Source organism: Pteropus medius, unplaced genomic scaffold, assembly GCF_902729225.1.
Source record: "Pteropus medius unplaced genomic scaffold, Ma_sr-lr_union100, whole genome shotgun sequence".
In the NCBI taxonomy this organism is placed as follows: Eukaryota; Metazoa; Chordata; class Mammalia; order Chiroptera; family Pteropodidae; genus Pteropus; species Pteropus medius.
In genome coordinates this window covers 428823-451959 of record NW_024353788.1, presented here as the reverse complement: position 1 = coordinate 451959, position 23137 = coordinate 428823, and the positions used below count along the sequence as shown (strand labels likewise).

Sequence of the window (23137 nt, the reverse complement as noted above, 5' to 3'; positions counted from 1 at the left end):
CCAAATAGGTTTTGGAGAATAGAACATGGAGGAATAGGATTACATAGGAAGTTCTGCTATTCTTAAAACGAGAAATTGGGAGTATATTACATTTGTGGGGGAGAGGAAGGATGGAGATACTGGGTGTGGGTTGAGAATAGTGGTTTTCAACCTTTTAGCATTCATCAGGATCATCTGAAGGGCCTGTTAAAAAAGCGTGGGGGTGGGTTCCAGCAAATTTTCTAATTCAGTATGTCTGGAACAGATCCTGAGATTTTGCATTTCTAACAAGTTCCCTGGTGTTGCTGATGCTTATCTAGAAAACACTGAAGTTGGCCCTACATGTTTCTTGGTTATTTCCAGGACTGGCCACATGAGGGCAACAACTAAATTTCAAAGGCCTCATTTACACTTAGTAAGGCCAATGGGGCTGTTGATCATCCTCCCTTTGTCCAGTCTTCCCACTATCTCCTGCAACAGGCCACAAGAACCCTTGAAGATAGCTTAAAATTTTTCTATCTTAATTTAAAATGAATCTAGCCATTTTTCTTTCAAATTCTCCATGAAAATCCCAAACAATGTTATTTAAAAATTTTTCCTTTGGAGAAGTGGAGAGAGGCTAAACATCTCAACCATTTCACCAGACCCCCGACCCATGTTTCTTCAAGCACTGCAGGACTTCTCTCCCCCATTTCAGTTGGGCTGGGCTTCCTTTCTGCATCCATTGCTGCCAGACACCGCCCCCTCAATAAAAAACCCTTTCAACTTTAGACGTTCTCTGCCAACCCTTCTCCAGGTAAATCAGTTCGATATTTGAGTCATCATCATTCTATATCTCCCATTCCTGTTCCTGGGGAATACATACACTTAATGTTGAAAAATCACGAAATCCTACCATCTTGACCCAGTACAAATTATTTGTACTAACTCGACATTTACTACTGCTTGGCAAACTTCCTAACTCTTCTCTGGCACCAAAACTCCTGAGGAAGTGAGCTCCATCCAGTGTGAGCACCATTTCTCATTCTCTTCACCTGAAAACATCCAAGTCTACATTACTTTTTTTCCTTCCTTAGAGGAAGAAGGGCATCTCCTTCTCAAGGCAGTATCTAACTCTTCTGGCATCTGCCCTCCTTGCCTTTCCCCACCAACAATTCACCCAGCAGCCAGGGCAATTCTGTAAAAATGAAAACCAGATCAGCTTGCACTCCTGTGTAACCATCACGTTGCTCCAGGGCTGGGTGTTCTGGCCCCTGCTCAAGCTCTAAGCTCAAACCATGTTCCTTGACCATGTCAAGCTCTCTCCAGCTTCTGGGTCTCTACACACTCTGGTGACTTCCTTGAAGGCTCTTTCCCACTCATCTGGTTGTTTCCTCCTCCACCTTGGTTTTAAATACTTCCTCCAGGAAGTCTCTCCTAATCAATCCATCTAAAGGCGATCCCTCTCCCACATCTCCGCTGAGCGCACCCACCCCGCCCCCTTCTCGCCTGAGCACCAGGTTTCCTTTGACATGCTCCATAGTTACCTCTCAGTTTCTATCATTGCTCTTCTAAGACTCCCAAGTGATGCTACTAGGACATTTTGAGAACCACTGCCCTAGAACAGCCAGTTTGTGTCTGCTGCATTCAGCACTGGCCACAGGGAAACTTCTTACATTCCCAGGCCTTCTTTGACTTCTGTATGGCTACAGTGCTCTTTCCTGACTTTCAAGTTTCCCATCTTAATACTCACGAGTCTTTCTTGAAAACCTCTTGTGCATTCCAAAAACATAGTCCTATCCAGGCTCTCACACTCCTCTAGGATTTATGCTTTGGTTATCTTCTCCACATCCTATAGATTAGGGAGAATGCCCAGAACACTGGGGTGAGATAACTAAGGGCTACCATCCCAGGAACAGTCTAGTCCCCTAAAGGCAGGGTGGCCGTGGGCAGCTTAGTATCCTTTTAGTTCTCTCAATGGGGAAGGTGTGCAGAAGAATCACAACTTTATGGAAACAGTTCTATGCTGCTCATTATGTACATTATTAGTACAGTATCTGTATGTACTAAAAGCTGTTTGTGAATAAAAATATTTGTTAATGAAATTCCATTTTTCATATTTTGGGTTACCCATATACTGTACATACCATGTAACTGGTTTCCTGTGTTCCATTTCTGTTGCTGGTTTTTTGGTGGGCATCTTTTTGTTCATATTTAGGTACATTACATACTATGTATATTAATGGAAGAAATAAATTTTATGCCCATGGACAGTAGTTATTTTGGAGTATCTTAAGTACCTGTAGTGAAATTAGTAATCAAAAACCTGAAGTGCAAAATTTTGCTATTCATTTTATAAATAACATTTGTATATATTTTATCATTTCAACTGAATTAAAAATTTTAAGTGTAGAGTGTAACATGAAGTACATGTAACAAAAGTAAAAAAACTGAAAGCACTTTATAAATTATATATCAAACCCCTTAATAAACTTGTGAGGTAGGTACTTTTTATCACCAGGCTAAGTAGCTTGACCAAGGTCACATCGTAAATGAACTTGAAGCCTGGCTCCCACTGTTCCACAATACTTTATGGAACTGCAGAAATTACATGCAATGTCTTACTCAGATGCTCGGCACAGGACCCTGATGTTTTCCTCTCAAATTATGTTAAGAAGGGGTTGCTTTATCTCTAATTTAGAAATGTCCCCTTACAGAAGCTCTGCAACTATCTCCATACCAAACCTTCATTTCCAGTATAAACCTTGTACATGAGGCCCAGTATTATTTTGTTTGGCCAGAGAATAAGCCCTCAAATATAATTTCCAAACTCAAGCTTAACCAAAAAGCTTTTCATAGTCTCCCTGAAATGGATACATCTGATCATCCTCTCTCACCACCTCCCAAACCTGGGTCTTTCCACCTGTCCTGTCCTTTCCATTCCTCTCTGGTTCAGGATTACCTCATTTTCACAGAAGTTATGGGGTACACCTTGTTTCTACAGTTCACCTTACCTGTCACTATCTAAAATCACCACCATTTGCCACTTGTACTTTAATTTCCAAACCCACCTCTCCAACCTTAGTCTAATAAAGGTGGCCACACCAGCCATGTTTTATTAAATCCCAGTTTTTCTACCTTTCAAGCCTTAGGATCTGCTCTTTTCCTAGGTTCCAAAAATGGCTCTCTGTTCGCTAATTATTCAAATCCTTATTCTTTTTTAAAGTCCACCCTCAAGTGACCCTGCCAAATAATCAGGTTCCAGATAATCTTTCCTTTCTATGAGCATGTGGGAACTTAGAATCTAGAGAACCACACACTGGCAATTAATCGTATTACACTGTATACTCATGTCTTATTTTCTAAGTCTTCTCTACCTATTCATGAAGGCAGATCTTGTCCCTTCTGTATACCCCACTGTACTGTACATGTCAGTTGATTTTGTAACTTTTGAGAGGATCAGCACTCTGGTCCCTGACCATACAGCAGAGTTTGGACAGTGAGAGACCCAAGTATCCTGGATGGAAGGGATGAATCACTTTCCCTCTCCTTGTCTGAAGGGTTGAGGGAAGGGTGGGAGGCTCCTCAAACAGCAAGCACCATCTACACTACAGTAAGACTGCAAGTTAGCTCCATCTGTGTTAGTGGGGAAGAGAGGATACTAAATGCTGCTAGAAAATTGAATAAAGCCAATCAAGACTGAGAAAAGTGCTAGCTCCCACGAATCTCCCAACTGTGACAGGGTGGCGACAATTCCTTCTTTTATTTCCTCCTCTTGTAAAGGGAGATTCAAGTTCAGCAGCATTCCTGTCCCCAAGTCCCCAACCAGGCAGGAGACTGACTGCAGGCACCAAACTCAGGTTAACAATACAGGCCTCAGACCTCTCCTGCAGCTCTGGGCTGCAACAGCTGTTTGTATCCTGAAGTCAGCACAAAATCCACCAAAAAAGAGCACCACCACTCAAAGACCAGAGGGCCGCTGGGCCTAAAGCTGTAAGGTGGACAAGAGGCAGGCTGTGGAGTGAGGAAAGAATCTCAAGACTACTGGTCACTTGAGTTTGACAAAGGTCACCTCTGTTTGCATAGAGGAATGTCATAAATAAGGCCAACTCAGTTATCTAAAGAAAAGCAAACAGACAAGTCTTCCAGAGGAAAGGAAGTAAAGTGGTATCCTAGTCACATCAAGACCAAGCTCTGCCTCCCTGTGCTGGGTTGGCTGCAGACCAGAAGCAGGTTTCTGAGTGGAGACAGAGCTGACAATAGGGGACATTTAGGCCACACCAGTAGGTCTTCCAGAAGACTTCCAGGAAGGAAAAAATCACTCTCGGGGGCGGTTGACCATGACTTCACCCAGGGCCTCCAACACCTCCCGCTTGTAGTCCTCGAAGTCGCCATCGATTTGGCTAACACTCTGCTCCTCCACTACCCACAGCTGGCAGTTGGTTTCTGTGATGAGTCGGGCATCGTGGCTGACGACGATCACAGCTTTGAAGAAAGACGGTGAGAATGAGGGTGGGAGAAAGGAGGAAGAGGGAATCAGAACATGAAAGAGAGAGCCCTAGCCAAAGGACACTGCGGCCTGGTCTCCAAGGGAAGAAAGAGGAGAGGACGTTCTGAGCTGACTCACCACCCTTATACTCGTTGATGGCCTCTCCCAGAGCATCAATTGACTCAATGTCCAAGTTATTGGTGGGCTCATCCTGTGGAGAAGGCATTCCATGACTGAGCGTTACAACTCCTACCTGCAACTAACCCCTCTCCCGGAGTCCAGCACACTCACCAAGATGAGGACATCGGGCTCCCGACAGGCCAGCTCTGCAAACACAACTCGGGCTTTTTGCCCACCTGTAGCAAACGAAAAGGAGGTCTATCGCACTTCTGCCTTACATTTCTGTAGGTAAACCCTGCATATGTGTCTGTGTATATGTGGAGGTCTCCCCAAGCCCTGGTTCCTCTTCCTCTCTGCCTCTAGGTACAGTCTGTAGCTATAAATACTGAGGAAGAGGACACCTTCCCAGCCCCCTACAGTGGTACCAGAGAGTTTGCAGATCTGGATGGTGTGGGCATGACTCTCAAGGCCAAAGCGGCCAAGGCACTTCCGGGCATCCTGGTAGGGTAGGTTGAAGCCCTGCTGCAAGTACTCAGTAGGTGTCTCCTCCATGCGCAGCTGCTCTGCATACTGCTGGTTGAAGAAGCCAATTTTCTGCCCCAGAGAAGAGAAAGGTGGTTAGTGAAAGTCTTACTTCCTCTATTGGACTCTTATTCCCTGATTTCCCAAAGCCAACTTACCAGCCGGTGGTTCTTTCTCATTTCCCCACGAGTCTGCAAAGAAGGAATGTGGTTAAGACAAGAAAAAGTGCAAAGATGCCGCAGCTCCATATCCCAACTTTTCTGAAGGGGAGACAAATACTAGATGGGGCTGGGAATAGGTCAGTGGGAGAAAGGGAACATGGATACTGTTCCTAACATGGCAAAGACACACCCAGGAAATCAGAATACAGGGCAAAAGGGAACAAGAATAAAGGATGGGAGACAAAAGCACAGATTCAGAACCAGGAGGGCACTGACCACAACCAAAGAACACCCCATCCTATCCAATAAGACTCACGAATAGCACATTTTCAGGGTCCCACCTCGGATGGGGGTTAAGAGCAGTCTGTGGGAGGCTCTAGGAGCACTTTTCTAAAGAGCTACCCTCTGTGGGTGTGAGAAAAAGGGCCCTCTCAACACTTTCCTGGAGGAAGTACAGATGGCTACAACCTATCTAAAGCACTATGTGGCAATATAGTGCCAAAGTCCTAAAAGCAATTCCAAGTAATTTACACTAAGGAAAAACAATTCATAAAGAGGTACAATAAGAATATTTACCATAGTACTGTCCTTCAGTAAAAAAATCAGAAACAATCTAAATGACTGACAACAAATAAATTATGGTAGATCCATATAAATAAACATACACACATTAATTATTGGCATAAAAAATGGTTGATGTATATTACCTGGAAAAAGCTGGGTACAGAACAATGCATGATAGACCAATTGTTAAAAAAAAAGACATGTACTTTTGCAAAGAAAAAAAAGAGAAAGCCATCTACCATAATTAATACTGGGTATCTCTAGATTTTTCTTTGGCTTATGATATACTGAATTATTGTTTAAGAAACACATTTTTATATAACCAAAATACACATGGGGGTATCCCCAGTCTGACCCCCATTCTCCCGGCTTTCCTCCCTGAACTGATTTAAACTGTCCTCTACCACTTAAGGAAATGAGTCATCTGTAATGAGTCCTGTATTTAACTTTCCCCTGTACAGGGGGGTCCCTGATTCTAGCCTCTAACAGCCACGTTTTCATACGTCCCACGCACTCCTGTCACAGTCCTCTCTTCCTGGCTCCAGGACTCACCGGGGTCAGCCTGCCCGTCAGCAGCAGGAGCAGGGTACTTTTCCCCACGCCATTAGGGCCCACGATGCAGACTGCAGGAAGCAAAACAGGTGGTCAAAGACGTGCCCAGAAACTTTCCCTGTGGCTCCTACTCCATATCCAAGTCACCTGACATCAACTCACTTCTTGAATCCATGTCAATGCCAAAATCCAGATTCTTAAAGAGTGGTTTCTGCCCCTCATAGCCAAATGTCACACCTGGAAGCCAGGAAAAGAACCAGTTTCTTTTCTTTTCAGTTACCCCGAAAGTCGCTGCCACAATGTTCCAAGCCTTGAAGAGGAACTGGTCCCATGCTGAGTGGAGGACTGGGGTGCCCATGCTCCCACCCTGTGCTGCTGGGGGCTGCAGGTGCTCACCATGCAGACCCAGCACAGGAGGGCTGAGTGGCGGGGGGTTGGGAAACGTGAAGCGCACAGTGTACTCCTTGGGGCGCTTCAGGAGCTCAGGGGCCTCCTGCGATTCCTCATCCTGGTTTTTCCTTCGGCATTTCTGCTGCTTCCGAGTCAGGGCTTCCTTTGTTTGCTTTTCCTGGAGAGAAAGGGGAAAGGGAGAAATCCACACCCTCACAGCATTCACTGAAATGTAGGCTGGTGTCCCAGAGTCTGCTCATTCTCCTGAGAAGACCCCTCCATCCCAGAAAGAACCCCATCTGCTCACTGCCTGCTTGGTGGACTTGCCACCCGCCTTTAGCTCCTTTAGCTTTTTCTCCTGCTTCTCATACTGCTTCAGTAGTTCTTTCTGCTTCTGCTGGTACATCTTCTTGAAGGTCACTGGGGCAAAAGAGGAGATGGGCATCAATATCTAGATCCTGAAAAAATCTAGCTTATCACCATGCCCCTATAGCCCTTCCTCCCAGGCCTCTTTTCAGAGCCCCATCTCTTTCCTCCAGGCATGAGCAATCCTACTTACTGTAATTGCCCCTATAGTAATGGAGCCGCTGGGCATCGAGATGAATAATATCAGTGCAGACATCATCCAGGAAGCCCTGGTCATGGGAGACGATAAGCAACGTTTTCCGCCAGCCCTGAAGATAGCTAGGTTTTAGAGAAGAGTTTGGAAATGTCACAATGGTCAAGTCAGGTATGAATCAGGGGAAGTAGACAATGGGGGCAGGGAGTAAAAGATAAAGGGTTAGATTGAGAGCTATCAAGGGCATAGTAAAGAACAGCTATAGGAAACAAGGACAAAATGGGAACCAATGATGCAAAAACTGTAATCAAGGGCAACTCACTTATTGAGCCAGATGACAGCATTGAGGTCCAGGTGGTTAGTGGGCTCATCCAACATCAGCAGTGTGGGCTCCATGAAGAGCGCCCTAAAGAGTTGGGCAGCAATGTATAGGGTCAGAGAGAGGAAGATCCTTGCTCAGAGAACCCCAAGGAAGACTATGGGTAGGTATAGCCTGAACACTCCTTCCCAATCTCTTCTTAGAGAAGTTCCTGTGCAGAATTCGTCATGAAAACATACACAGGTATGGAGAGAAATGGAGAAAAAACCCGAAGTCTGACAACACAGACAGTAAAGGACAGAAAAATTAGCCTCGAACCTCTCTACTGGCCTTGGAAGTATGGGAAGAGGGGACCTGGTGGTGGTTTGAGGCTGGTGAGGTGGGAAGCCCACCTGGCCAGGGAGACACGCATGCGCCAGCCCCCCGAGAACTTCTGTGTGGCACGATTCTGCATTTCAGGGTCGAAGCCCAGACCGGCCAAGATCCTCCGGGCTTTGGCCTCTGCAGCTGCTGCCCCAGTAGCCCGCAATTCCTCATAAACCTGAGAAGAGGAGGACACAGGTCTGAAGATTGCAGGAACCCCCAAGTCTTAGTCCGTATCCCCTGCGCCATCTCCTCTACCTTCTCTAGCCTCTCGGCAGCTGTGTCATCCCCCTGCTCCAGCTGACCCTGAAGCTGTCGCTCCTCTTCCAGCAGCTTTAATCGCTTGGTGTCAGCTCGAAGAACAGCCTGCACTGCTGGCGTTTCATCTGCTACCACCTCTGGCAGGCAGGGGGAGAACAGTCACGTTACCCGAAGGGCCAAGGATCCTATTTCCTCTTCCCTTCAGCTCTATTTCTAGGTTGCCTGACTCTGCCCAGTTATTGTTCCAAATAAAATATCCCAGTTTCTCATTTCTTCTCCTTTCTTTAGCATCCATGTACCAGTCCCCAGTCTCCCTATACCACCTTTCCAACCCCACAACCACAATTTCTTTGCTTTTTGGTTGGCTACCTCAACTGATCACCCCTCAAGCCCCTTTCCCGCCAGTGGCCTCACCCTGCTCACAGAGCAACACATCAATGTTGGGAGGGATGCTCAAGGCTCGGTTGGCGATGTGCTTGAGGAGAGTGGTCTTGCCCTTGCTAGGGAATAAGAACTATTAGGACTAAGCCACAACTGAGAAATCTCTTCTTTTCCTTCCAGCCTCTACCTTTTTATACCACCAGCCCCTTCTCGCCTCACCCATTGGGTCCCACTAGCCCATAGCGGCGGCCGGCCACAATGTACAGGTCTGCGTTGACGAATAACTCCTTGCCATGGGCTGAGATGCTGAACTTCTCTAGCTGCAGTCATCAGGGAAGGAGAAGCAAAGGGAAGGAATAGGAACATGAGAATTCTCCCCATCAGATGGTAGCTACAGCCTTCTCCCTGCAGGGAAGCCTCTTACAAATCGAGATCTTCAGCAAAATCCCCCTTTTCTTACCATGCAGGTCCATTCCCTGTCTACTGCCTCTAATGGGGATCTCCCAAATCCTAAGCCAGTCCAGCCTGACCTACCCGACTTCCCTCCAAGGGTGGACCTCTATACTTCTACTGGTTTTTCTAACTTCTTGCTCAAGTTGGCAGAACTTAAGATGTGGAAAACACCTCCAAGCTTTCTTGCCAGTAGATTAAGCCACTCACACCTCACTTCCTTGGTACCATGGCCACTGAGGGAAAGATGAGAGAACGGGCTCTTCCCTGGGCAAACTGGATGAGAGAAGCCTTTTCAGACTTTACCTTAATGTCAGATGCATTTTCTAACATGGCTTGGCGGGAAGACACCTCTGCTTGTGACACGGAGAAGTCATTCTCAGCAGCATTGGCTGCTTTTAACGAAGCCACCTGGCGCTCATATTCCAACTGAGGAGAGAAAAAACCACTGTTTGCCAGTTTCATGTCACCATGAGATAGCCCCGTGTCACCAGACACTGAGACAAGGCTCACAGAACACCATTCTTTCTTTACTCCAATTGTTTTACTTGAAGTAACACTCAAAGCTCCCCTTCTTGTCCCCCAAATGAAGCATTAAAAAAAATCAAATTCTCCTACCTTTGACCATTAAGAACCCAAGGTCTTACCTGTTTCTTCAGCTTTTTCTTCTCCTTTTTGCTAAGGTGAGCATAGGGATCATTTGCCTTCGACTCACCTTCTTCCTCCTCTTCTCCTTCTTCCTCTGAACCCTAGGAGAATGAAAGGAAGGAAAAAAATGAGGGATCTCTTCTAGAACTTCGATTTCACGTTATCAACCCTCAGTTTCACAGTCAGCTCTTTCTTTCTCCACCTAGAATCCTAAGGTATCTTAGTGGATCCTTTCTCATTCTTATACCCGCCCTGTCTCCTTGCAGTCCTTTAGTCATTTCTGCCGCCAGGAATGGTACATGACCGATGGCAGAAATACATATGTATGAAGTCTAACAATGCATATGCCCCGTAAATACAACTACCAATGCAATATAACTGACAATAAACGTTAATGAGTCCTTTTCCTCATTTATCAAATGTTTCTACAGCTTACACATTAACACGCAAAGAAAAGATCTGGAAGTCCCGACACACAGCCACTGAGAAATACACTGAAGAATCACAAGATGACAAAGTACTAGAGGTAAAGGGGACCTTAGAGATTACTAGAACCCCTCATATCATGCAGATAAGTAAGAACCAAGGAAGTGGAAAGATGTACTCAAGGTCGCAAAGTCAGTAAGTGGCAAAGCCAGAACCTAGATCATCCGAGGATAGTGTCAGTTCACTTTCACTCTACATCATGGGCTGCAAACTATGGCCCATGGGCCAAACCTGGCCCAACGTGTTTTTACATGGTCCATGAGCTAAGAACAGTTTTTACATTTTCAAAGATTTAAGAAAAAAAAAGAGGAAGATTATGCGTCAATGATAGTATGTGGCCTGCAAAGCCAAAAATATTTACTATCTGCCACCTTCTTTACAGAAGTTTGTGAGCTTCTGCTCTGAATAGTAACAGCTACCCCAGATCCTGGCCCCTTTTCCTCAACACCAAAATATACCTGTTCTGCCTTCTTGGCCTTCTCCTTCCCTTGCTTGGGTGGCTCCTTTTCTTCTGTTATTTTTTCTTCATCTTCTTTCTCTTCATTATCCATAGCAGCAAATTTATTTTGAGGCTAACATGGGAAAGTTAGCAGGTCTGGTGAAATGCTCAAACACTTGAGACCCAGCACCTCCTCCTGCCAATTATTCCCTCACCTTGGCCTTCCCTTTTAACTTGTCTTCCTTTCCCTTTTTGCACTTGAGCCCCGGCTGTTGTTCCTCAGATACAGCCTAGAAAGAACATACGCACTTTGCTACCTTGTTGCTTAATAAGCATTTCTAGGGAATCTAGGACTAGAAGCTAACTGTAGTGAGTAGTGCTATGGAGGAAAGGAGACCCAGAAAAACCCTAGCCTCCAACTTGAGACTAGATAGTGAAGGGAACACTACAGAATATTTGCAAAGCTAAGGGCCCATGAGTCAGGCAAGTGAGCTACATAAGTGAGATGGCACCAGTGCTGGAGGGTTTCCTCGAGAGTGCGAATCCCGAGAAGAGGTAAAGGTGGGCTTGGAGAAGGCGTTTGAGGGAAAATGAAGAACACAGCATAAAGAACAAAGGCTTCAACAGAGTCCACTGGATGCCAAGATGTGATTAGGCTGATCTGAAAGGTATACATGGAAGAGTTCCAAGTAACAATATACAGAAGTCTAAGTGGAAGAGCAAAGACCTGAAGGCCTTTGTTTTAGATTTGGAGCTTAAAAGCAAAAGAATCACTGTAGAGTTCTGAGTGATGAAAAGAGTATTTTAAAAAGCTGCTTTTGACAGTATAAGCAAGACAGACCTAGAAGAGCTAGCTTAAAAGCAGGAAAACAAGCCAGGCAATTACCACACCACAGCTGGAAGGTGCTACCTAGGTGGGAGTGCCTGGCAGAGCCACCACTTTCACCTTATTGATCCAATTCTTCTCTAGCTTGGCAGGCTTAGGAGGATGTTTTTCTTCTTCCTCCTCTTCCTCACTCTGATCCTGAATCAGGGCTGCAAAAACATTACCACCCTGGAGAATGAAAGGGCCAGAGAAGTCAGAAGGATGGTCAAGGCTGCACCCGAGGTCTCTGTTTACCACACAGATGGCTTACCTTGGTTTTCTTCCCTCCTCGGGGTATTGGGGCAGGCACTGAAATGACAAGGAAAGAAGATGAGGCAGAAAAGAGAATTACAATGTCTGGCTCCTCAATCTAAACCAACTCAAATATCTAGGAACGAGGCACTTCTCTCTTTACGGCTCAGGAGTTCCAGGCAGCCATTCCCCTCAGGTCGTTTACCCTCGTCCTCCTCATCACTGGCTGGCACTGAGAGCTTCCTAAGACGCTCCATGAGCTCTTTCTCCTCTCCATCATTGTCTGCATCCTTCTTCCGCCGGCCTTTTCGAGCGTCTCGTTTCTTTTTTTGCTGCTAAAAGCAAAGAGAGTGAGAGAATGAGGCTAAGACCCAGGACCCTGTGGTATCTCTTCCTCACACAGAGTTCTCCATTAACTGGGTAAACCAATGTAGGCTGGAGAGGGATTGGTGAGCCTGACACTTGTACCTGCTGGTGCTGCTGCTGCTCCTTTTCCTTAAGCACTTTCTCCTCTTCCCCAGCCTGTTTATCTTCTACTGCTAGCTCTTCGAAGAACTATAAAGAGAAACAGGTCAACACAGCTCAGAGATCAACCAAGCCCCTCTGCCATACACAGGCCCACTGACCCTCCCTTCCACTCTCAACCTGCTTCCCCTCTTAAGATCTTTTCTTCCCCGCTCAGACCTCCCACCTTCCTCACATGGCCATATTTTGTTTGGAAACATGATCAATTCTCATCTTCAACCCTTATTTCCTCACCGTCTTTTTGGTCTTCTTGTCCTTCTTCCCTTTCTTCACCACCTTGTCTAGAAGGTTTAACAGACATTGTGAATGCTTACCTGCAAATTGCAAAGCAGCCTGATTTCCCCTGCAAAACCCTCAGTGGCCTCCACCCTATTTTACTACTTTTTCTAGTTCAATTATCATCCCCTACACATTTGCACTGTCCTGCAAGATAGACAACAGTGGCTTGGTCTAGGGTGGCAGTGGGAGAGAGAAAGCAGAATTCAGAGGGTGAAGGTAGTAGTGGGAAGAACAGACTGGTCAGCGATAATTCCTATGGTTTTAGCTGGAAAAATTAGTTGGGCTACTGGTACCATTAACTTGAGATATAGTGGAAGAGAAGATCCCCTCTCCCTGCTCCTCCCACCCATGGGGGAAAAGGTAGAATGAAGATAGTATAAATTCAGTTTGGGGTATGCTGTTTGTGAAACCTGCAGGTCATGTAAATAGAGGTGTCTGGTAAGTAAATAAACATCTGTGTCTATGCCCCACCTGCTCCGCTCGTACAACATTCTAGCACAAATCACACTGTATTATACTTAACAGTCTTTCATCCTAGAGAGCCACCTGAGACTATTTAGCTTGTGTTCCCAGGGAGCAACATGGGTAGTAAATAAGTGTACTGACTGAACAAATTCCAGTTCCTCCCTTCTGTCCATCCTGGTTTTCCTGAAGGAAGGGTACTATGTTTAACTCCCTGTCTCCCTCCCACCATCAGACTGGGTGGCAACCAGCATCTTTATGATTCCTCTTGATGTCCAGGCCTATCCGCTATCATAGTTCCATCCAAACCATCCCATCTAAAAGCACTCCTGTAATCATTCAGCTTAAACAAACAACAAAAACAAACAAACAAACAAAAACTTCAATGGCTTTCTGCTATCTACCACATTAAGACCAGAATTCCTTGTAACCCACAGTAAGCATTTATTTAGGAAAGTTTTACTGAGCATCTACTATGCCAAAAATGGGAGATTAATGAGGACAATCCCTGTAATTTAGGGCTTCGCAGACAAAAAGGGCCCTATCCTACCTTTTCTGCTATACCTGTTTTCCCACCCACCTATGTTCTGGCTTCTCCTCGCTCCTTGATTTAGTCCCAGGCATGCTTATGTCCATCTTTGCTTAACCTGTCTTCCATATGGAACACAATTCAAAATCTGACCTCAGTCTTGGGTGACTAGTGTGAAAGAGTGGGAAAAAATGCAGGAGAAAGAAAGGCTGTATATGCTATTCCAAGTAGTCTAATTCTAAGGCACTAAAGAGGCCCCACTGCAGTACATAAGAAGGACTGACATGATCAGCTCGCCTTGACAACACTGAAAAGTGAAAAATCCCAGACAGTAGTTTCTCCCCAAGGACTAACACAACCATACTATCTTTGCTTCAAATCTCTTTTATACTTTAAACATCACTCTGTTCCTCCTGATCACAAGAAGAAAAGCCTGTGCACAGGTTCAACTGTGAGAAAGCGTAATCACCAAGTAGGCTAACTGTAGCTAAAGCTATGTTGTATCTTCCATCTCTTCTCTAACGTCTCCTTCCTTTTTATTACATCACTTAAGATGCTCCTAACTTCAAAGCCAAATAAAACACTTTTCTTAATCTTATAATCTCCTTCTCCAATCACCAATTTCTATCCTGTCTTCCCTGAGTCTCAAAAGCTTAGTCCACACTAGCTCTACTTCCTCATCTCCCATTCGGTTTTGAACATACTGAAACAGGCTTTGGGTATCAGCTCCTAATGAATGCTACTTTTGACAAAGTTGCCATTGTTTCCTTTGTTGCTCAACCCAAAAAGTACTTTTTTAGTCCTTATTTGCTTAACTTGCAACATTTTATGCTACCTACCTCCTCATGTTTTTACTTTTCTCCTATCATGTTTTTACAGTTTCTCCTAACTTCAGGAATCCCACTTGATTCTGGTTTGCCTCCAGTGTCTCTGGCTGCTTGCCTTCTTCAGTCTCATCTCCTCAGCCTCCTTCCCTACCTTACTCCCCTTAATTGTTGAGGTTCTTTTGGATTCTCATCTCCTGCACTCTTTTTGCTTACAATCTGCTTACCTAAAGGAGACTTCTCCACATGCAACACTTCAACTATACTTGACTGTCTTTACTGTTTTTCTCCACAGCCACTAAACAAGCTCTTTCCTTGCCATCTCCTGTGAAATTCCTCAGAAAGCTCCAACTCAGCATTCAAAAGCTGGCCTTATCTGTTTCCACTCTCCACCCTACAAGCAATACTGCTTTCAATAGTCTACTACCCACTGAGTTACCTGAGTGTCATCCCTAATTTGTCTCCCTTCCATTAGTCAGTTCCCAGTTCGGTCGATGCCACTTCTTTAATAACTTTAGGCGTCACACTGCCTTGGCTTACTCTCTTACCACTTCCTCACCTGGATCACTGTGAGAACCTCCCTGCCTCCAATCTTCACCAATTCAAGCCATTCTCCACTGCTCGGTGTTGTCAGGGTGAACTGATCGTATCATTTCTTATGCATTTCCATAGGTCTTCCTTAATGTCTTTAGGATTAAACTCCTCGGAATAGTCTATAAAGCCTTCCATTATCTGTCTTCTGCACATCTTTCCAACACTGTCACCCTAGCCACCCAACAGTGGGAACCAAATCGCTCACCTACATCTTTAGCTTTGCACATATTTCTTTCTCTGCTTGGAATGCTCTTCCCCTTGCTAAGTCATACTGAGCCTTCAAGAATGAACTCTTGAAGGATTTGCAGACACTCCTACCCTACTTTGTTTCAACAGATGCCTCTCCTTCAAAAATGAACTCTTGAAGGCTTTGCTGACACTCCTACCCTACTTGTTTCAACAGATGCCTCTCCTCTTCTCAGTCCTGCAGCATTCTCAAGCACACTCATCACATTCTTTCAACCACTGTCTAATTAATGCTCTGTCCCCTCCACTAGACTGGGCACCCCTTCAAAACAAGGCATATCTTTTATCACTATATAACCAGTTCCTCTGCACAGTACCAGGTATACAGTAGGCAGACAATAAATGCTTGTAAAATTAGTCACTGCGCACCTACTGTAATTATTTGTATCCATTTTATCTCCCCCCTTAAACTGTCAAGCCTGGGAAGATGCCTCATATTTTTTCCTCCCCTCCCCAAAGCACGGTATATACAGTGCTTTATTAAAAATAGGTGCTCAACATTCACTGTTTTCAAGTAAACCCTAACCCCCATTCCAACACCCAGCATCTTCACTCTTGATCCACTCGAGTAAGATATGTCTTATCAAACAGCCCATGAAGGAGTCAACCGCTCTTGAGAAGTGGAAGGGATCGTGGCCTCCCGAGAGGTGTGTATTTATTTGTGCGAGGCGGCGGGGGGATGAGGTCCAAGCAGAGCTTACATATTTCTGTGGGATGTAGAATAGTGTGGTGCGGTAGATGTTCTTAAGAAAAGACTTTCTCATTTCTCCCCACCTCTCCCTCGGTACCACATGCTCTTCCTCGTCTCTTGCCCAGTCCCACTTAAGCTCGTGCGCAACACCACACCACCTTTTTTGCCTCCACCCCAAACCCACTGCTGCCGGGGCAAACGTCCCCGCCCCATTGCACGCATGCGCAGTAACCCCACACGGCCCGGTCAACCTAGCGTCTGGCGACCCTCTCCTAAAACACGCGCACTCTCCTCTCTTGTTCCGTCCCTCCCCACGAGTCTCACCTGCGGGGCTTGTGCTCTCTCCATCCCCGATCCACTCGGGTTCAGGCGGCTGCTGCTTGGGTCCTTTCGGCATGGCGGTGGCAGTTATGGCTACTCAGGCAGAGCCGTGTGCTATTTCCGTTTCCGACAGCGTGGGACTCCGAATGGGGCGGGATCTCCACGCCGGCGCGGCCGGCCCCACCCGGCGCACGTGCGCCGCCTTCCCTTCTCGGGGGCGTTCCTGTGGCCCGGTGCGGGCGTGGTCGGCAGTGACAGGGCGGGGTCGGCGTCTGCCTGCTCCAGGCTCCCAAGCAGAGCTTTAACGACCTTGTGGTGATCCCTGCTCCATGACTCCGTGATGCCGCATGACTAATTTCTGATTACTACAGAGTGGAAGCATCCTTTTCTTTTTTTTAGTGGATGCTGCCTTCGACCAGCCCCTTACGTCTGCTTAGGGGCAGAAAGGGTCAGTCAGTGTACTTATGAAGAAGCCTTGTCAGTCTAGTGTTAATATATGTCTAGCCTAACAGAAATCACGGTGCGGTGAAGCTTAGATTTATTTATTATTATTATTTTTTTTTTTGCAAAAGCTTTATTGAGGTGTAATATACAATAAAATGCACATACATTACATTGACGGGCAAATGGCAAAGTGTAGTCGTTGGTAAGTTTTAATACACACACACACACACACACACACACACACACACACACCCATTAAACCACCACCACAATCATGATTTGGGTTCACTTCTAATACTACCGTTTAATAGTAAGGGACCTATCAGCCCTATCAACTCTCATTCTATCCTTAAACTACAGTTGCTGAATGGCATGAATCCACCTTGCCAAGGGCCCACAGATTAGGGCCAGTTCTCTGTCCTTATCCTATTTAGTCTCCTAGCAGCATGTGATACAGATGGTCACTCCTTCCTTTTACTTCAGGAACAGTGCTCTCTCCAGATTGCCTTTCCATCTCAGTAGCTACTGCCTCTTCCCTCCTTTCCTGGCACCTCCTCCTCAAATCTAAATATTGGAGTTACTTGGGGCCCATTATTTGACACGCTTCTTTAAACTTATTACCTATGTCTCATGACTTTTAAATACCATCCATAACTGATGAAGATCCCTGAAAGTCTCTTGTTGGCCTCTACTTCTGCCCTAAGCTTCAGGCTCAGTAATCAAATTGCTTATTGGACATACTCTCTGAGATCTCTGATAAACATCTCAAATTAATATGCACAAAACTGAGCTCGTGTTTTTATTCCTCGAGCCTTTGTCTCTTCCACATTTCCTGACATCAAGAAATTGTACCACCAATTGCATATTGGTGTAGCCGCTATGGAAAACAGTATGGAGTTTCCTCAATAAATTAAAAATAGAAGTACCATATAACCCAGCAATTCCATTTCTGGGTATTTAACCAAAGAAATCCAAAACACTAATTTGACAAGATACATGCACCACTATGTTCATTGCAGCATTATTTACAATAGTCAAGATATGGAAGCAAGCTAAGTGCCCATCAGTAGATGAATGGATAAAGAAATTGTATACATATATAATAGAATATTACTCGGCCAGAAAAAAGATTGAAATCTTACCATTTGCAACAACAAAGACCTGGAAGACATTGTACTAAGTGAAATAAGTCAGAGAAAAACAAATACCATATGAACTCATTTATACATAGAATCTAAAGAAAAAATAAACAAAACAGAAACAGATTCATAGATGCAGGGAACAGGCTGATGGTCACCAGATAGGAGGGGAATTAAGGGATGGGGTGATAAAGGTGAAGGAATTAAGAAGTACAAATTATTAGTTATGAAATAATCATGGAGATGTAAAGCATACCATAAGGAATATAGTCAACAATATGGTAATAACTATATACAGTGCCAGGTGGGTGCTAGTCAGAGGATCACTTTATAAATTATATAAATGTCTAAACACTATAGTATACACCTAAAACTAATGTAAAATAATATTGAATGTCAACCGTAACTGAAAAATCAAAAAAGTGGGAGGGAATGTAAAGGGTAAGAGGTTCAAATATGAAACAAAAAAGTCATGGGGATATGGTGTACAACATAGGGAATATAGTCAATAATATTGTGATAGCATTGTACGGTGTCAGATGGTTGCTAGATTTATCATGGTGATCACTTCTATAGGTATATAAATGTTGAATAACTATGGTATACACCTGAATCTAATAGAATATTGCATGTTAGCTATATTTTAATAAAAAAATTTAAAAACAAAGAATGCAATAAGGTCAAAAGTTTCCAGTGAGGGAGGAGAAACTGCACTACCTGTAGAGGGAATATATCTCAACATAATAAAGGCCATATATGAAAAATTCACAGCTAATATCATATTCAGTGGAGAAAAGTTGAAAGCAGAGGACCTGAATAGATATTTCTCCAAAGAGGACATACAGATGACAAATAGACAAATATAAAGAGACGCTCCACATTACTAATCACTAGGGGAATTCAAATGAAAACCGCAAGGCGATATCACTTCATACCTGTCAGAATGGCTATCATTAATCAGTCAAAAAATAAGTTGGCGAGAATGTGGAGAAAAGGGAATCCTCATGCACTGTTGGTGGGATTGTAAATTGGTACAGCCACTATGAAAAACAATATGGAGTTTCCTCAAAAATTAAAAATAGAAATACCATATGACCCAGCAATTCCACTTCTGTGTATTTATCTGAAAAAATTCAAAACATTAATTCGAAAAGATATGTGCACCCTTATGTTCATTGCAGCATTATTTACAATAACCAAGATATGGAAGCAATCCAAGCATCCATCAATAGACAAATGGATAAAGACACACACACATATACAACAGAATATTACTTAGCCATAAAAATGATTGAAATCTTGCCATTTGTGACAACATGGATGAACCTAGAAAGTATTATGTTGAGTGAAATAAGTAGAACAGAGAAAGACAAATCCCATATGATTTCACTTACATGTGGAATCTAAAAAACAAATGAACAAACAAAACAAAACAGAAACAAAGTCATAGATACACAGAACAAATTGATGGTTGCCAAAGAGGAAGGGATTACAAACTTCTAGTTATAAAAGCACATGGGGATATAAAGTACAGCATAGAGAATATAGTCGATATCATAATAACTATGTATGGTGACAGATGGTTATTATACTTATTGCAGTGATCACTTTGTAAGGTATGTAAATGTTAAATCACTATTTTGTACACCCGAAGCTAACATTATATGTCAACTATAATTAAAAATAAATTTTGACAAAAGAAAATAAATTTAAATAGCTCTTACCATAAGCAGCCTGTGCTGACCTCTGAAAATGGTTTGCTATTCACTTGACCCAGAAAACCCCACAAAATCGAGAGGCTCAAATCTTCATGTTCACTTTAAGAACACTTGTGAAACTGTCCAGGCCATCAAGGGTATGCATATCCAAAAAGCCACCAAGTATCAGAAGGATGTCACTTCACAGAAGCAATGTGTGCCATTCCGTCATTACAATGGTGGAGTTGGTAGGTGTGCCCAGGCCAAAGAGTGGGGCTGGATGCATGGTCGGTGGCCCAAAAAGAGTGCTTTTGGCTGCACATGCTTAACAATGCAGAGAATGATGCTGAGCTTAAGGGTTAGATGTGGACTCTCTGGTCACTGAGCACATCCAGGTGAACAAAGCTCCCAGGATGCAGCGCAGAATTTACAGAGCTCGTGGGTGGGTTATCCCCTGCCTGAGCTCTCCCTGCCACAGTGGGATGATCCTTACTGCAAAGGAGCGGACTGTTCCTAAACCAAAGAGGAGGCTACACAGAAGAAAAAGGTATCTCAGAAGAAACTGAAGAAACAAAAATGTATGGCCCAGGAGTAAATGCAGCATATAATACATGCTGATAAAAGTAAAAGTAGAGAAAAAATAAATTTAGATAAATAAATTAAAAAATAGTTAAAATTGAAAAAAAGACAGAAAAAGAAAGACAAGGCAAGACAAGACAAGAAAAGAAAAAAGAAAAGAAAGCAAGCAAGCATACCATCTTTCAATCTTGGGCCAAAACTGAAAGATCATCCTCTTTCTCCATTCCCACTCCACATCAAGCAAGCCATGTCTGCTTTGTTAATTTATTTAAAAAATATATTCATTGAGTGCATGATATGTGCCAGGCACTCTTGTAGCGTCTTGGGATATCACTCAATAAAGATCTCTGCTTATATTTCTAACCATGAAGCTGATGCTATGGAAAAAATATATAGACTAAGGTAAAAAGTATCAGAAGGGCAGGTTGTAGTATTAAATAGACTGTTCCTGAGGTCTTGGTGAGTGACATTCAAGCAAATCTTTGAAGAAGGGGAGCGTTTTGGCCACATAGGTTTCCAGGAGAAGAGCCTTTCTGGAAGAAGGAATGAGTGGCGTGATGCCCTATAGTAGAAGTATACTTGGCATATACGAGGAACAAACAGCAAGGAGGACAGTACGGCTGGACTGCATGAGCAAGCAAGGCGTTGTTGGAGAGGTGAACAGAGAAGTACAGCAGGGTCTGGTTTGGGAAGGATCTTTTAGGTCATCTTAAGGATTTGGCTTCTACTCTTGACTAAAATGGAAGTCATTACAAGGTTCTGAGCGGAGGAATGACCTGACCTGGCTTACATTTAAAAAATAAATAAATAAAAGGATGAGTTTGGGTCCTATGCTGAAAATAGACCGAGGCAGTGCAGTGTGGGGGAGAATGGCAGAAGCAGGAAGACCTGTTAAGAGGTGATAGTGACTCAGATGGGTGATAGCTGTAGAGGTGGCGACAAGGACTGATTTCTGGATATATTTGAAAAAAGAACCAGTAGGTTTTATTAATTAATTGGCTGTCAGATGTAATAAAAAATTAAGGATGGCTCCAAAGTTTCCTAACTGAGCAACTGGAAAGATGAGTTGCCATCAACTGAGACTTTAAAACATACCCCAAATCTGCCCACTTCTCTCTACCTCTACCCCAAACCAAACCACCTTCTCTTTCTCCTGGAACACAGAGGTGGCCTCCTAACTGGTCTCCCTGCTGTTATTCTCATTGTTAAGTCTATTCTTCAGTCAGTAGTAGTTTTAAAATGTAAATCATTTGCTCAAAACACTTAGAATAAAATCCAAGTGCTTTCTTCACCTTGGCTTACAGGGCTCTGTATGACCTGGCCCCTGTTGAACTTCCTGATCTCATCTCCCACAGTCTTAACCACACTGGCCTTCTATTTTTACTTCAAATACCTGGAATGCACTTTCCCCAGATATTCATACGGTCACTTTCTCATTTCAGGCTCTATTCACATGTCATCTCCTCAGAGAAGCCCTATGTATTATAATATTGACTTGTTCTCTTTCACCTGTCACTCTCCAGCCTCTTCCTTCAGTTTTTCTTCAGAGCACTTATTACTTAAGATATTACACATGTATGTATTGTCTATCATCCTCAATAGACTGTAATCACCATATGGATGAGGATTTTGTCTTTTTCATCGATATAGTCCCAGCCCCTAAAACAGTACCTGGTGCAGAGAAAGCACTAAAGTATTCAATGAATGAATGTGAGGCTTAAATAAGACAATACATGTGAAGAACTTAGCATGGTACCGGGCACAGAGTGAGCAACCAGAAGATGTCACACTCTTGAGGTCTCTCCCCATCATCTTTCCTATTTCCTTATCAAGTTCACCCTTGCCCTTCCTAACTTTGCCATTAATGTCAGCTTTCCCCAAGGCTAAGTCCTGAATCCTCTCTTCTTCCCACTTGATATCTTCCTCCCAGGTGACTTCAGCTACAGATTCCTCACAGGTCTTTCATAACCACCATGTCTTGAGTAGTCTTCAACTGTTATTCTCTATGTAATACCCCATTTATTTCCTTTACATCAGTAATCACAATTTGTAATTATTCATTTGTTTACTGTGGAGAAAAACAGCCCCTGACAACTGGGAACTGGCCTGACTCTAGGAGCTAGGCCAGTTGCCAGCTAGCCTGGTGCTCACATCTAGGTCATGGTGCTCTCACATTGACCATAACTTCACAGAAAACCAATGTCAGAGGAGGTCATTCTGTGACTGTGATGAAGACAAAGTTCACAATCTTGTCTAAGCACAGATGAAAACAAGATCACTGTGTAAACTATACATACTAAACAATCCTAAACAGCCCCCATTGGGTACAATAATCTTTTTATTTTTAAACCAGTTTTAGCCATTTCATTCCTCTCTCCTAGATGAATTTATTAAGATGTGCAATCATAGAACTGCCCCAACTTCCTGATAGTATCCAATTCAGAATGATTCCCTGCTTCCTTGAACCTTCCTCCTTCCCTGAATCACCTAACACAAAACCTAATTCCTAACCTTCTTAACTAGATAACTTCTGCAGAGTTAATAAACCCAACTTTGAGTTCTAGGTATGTTTCTAATGCTCTTTGGCTTAAAAGCCATTACTTTTGCTGTCTTATTTTCTATTGCATCCCCGAATTTTAGCAGGGAGTGGCTGGTAGAGGATGTTCATTCTACCCTAACTTTTTCACCTGCTGAAAATCTAGCATTTTGCTTAGCACATGGATGCTTGAAGAGAGTACTTTTCCAAGCCTCACTGGCAGCTAGGTATTCGCTACAGGGCTAAGTTATGACCAGTGGCATATAACTCAAAGAGTTGAATGTTAGCTTCTGGGAAGTTTCCTCCAAGACAGCTTATTCTTCCTCTCTTCTTCCTCCATCCTGAGGCTTGGAGCATGGATGAACAAACTAGAGCTTCACTCTAAACCGTGAATAGGAGGGTCTGACTTCAGAACTGGGGAGCTGAAAGCTAGGGGTATTCTGAATCACTGAGTACCTTGTGGTGGTGATTACCACACATGCCTTGGACTAT

General features: G+C 43.8%; 1 protein-coding gene and 1 pseudogene across 4 annotated transcripts; one reads left to right on the top strand and one right to left on the bottom strand.

Annotated features, from left to right (window-relative positions):
• Positions 1-3697: 3697 nt before the first annotated feature.
• On the bottom strand, positions 3698-16429 carry ABCF1 (ATP binding cassette subfamily F member 1). Of its 4 annotated transcripts, none has more exons than XM_039851146.1 (25): positions 16254-16429; positions 12539-12585; positions 12248-12334; positions 11985-12114; positions 11799-11836; positions 11609-11716; positions 10878-10952; positions 10682-10795; positions 9737-9838; positions 9396-9518; positions 8859-8959; positions 8673-8758; positions 8256-8395; positions 8027-8175; positions 7638-7721; positions 7316-7440; positions 7064-7176; positions 6763-6934; positions 6529-6603; positions 6367-6437; positions 5248-5280; positions 4993-5161; positions 4739-4803; positions 4586-4658; positions 3698-4443 (listed from the first exon to the last, which is right to left on the bottom strand). In XM_039851146.1, the coding sequence occupies exons 1-25, from the start codon at positions 16324-16326 to the stop codon at positions 4277-4279; spliced, it is 2520 nt and encodes an 839-aa protein (XP_039707080.1). In that variant the 5' UTR covers positions 16327-16429; the 3' UTR covers positions 3698-4276. The 4 variants fall into 4 exon arrangements, with proteins under 4 accessions (XP_039707080.1, XP_039707079.1, XP_039707078.1 ...); XM_039851145.1 differs by having other exon boundaries at positions 11985-12111; positions 12539-12618; positions 16254-16408; XM_039851144.1 differs by having other exon boundaries at positions 12539-12618; positions 16254-16407.
• A 3148-nt stretch (positions 16430-19577) lies between these two features.
• LOC120593402 (60S ribosomal protein L17-like) lies at positions 19578-20520 on the top strand (annotated as a pseudogene).
• The last annotated feature ends 2617 nt before the right edge of the window (positions 20521-23137 follow it).

Excerpts from the sequence above, each read along its gene's own strand:
- ABCF1 (XM_039851144.1), bottom strand. The coding sequence starts at position 16,326 with ATGCCGAAAGGACCCAAGCAGCAGCCGCCTGAACCCGAGTGGATCGGG. Across the intron at positions 8,176-8,255 it reads CTGCCGAGAGGCTAGAGAAG|GTTTATGAGGAATTGCGGGC; the intron begins GTAGAGGAGATG and ends TCCTCTTCTCAG. Across the intron at positions 7,177-7,315 it reads TTACTATAGGGGCAATTACA|TGACCTTCAAGAAGATGTAC; the intron begins GTAAGTAGGATT and ends CTTTTGCCCCAG.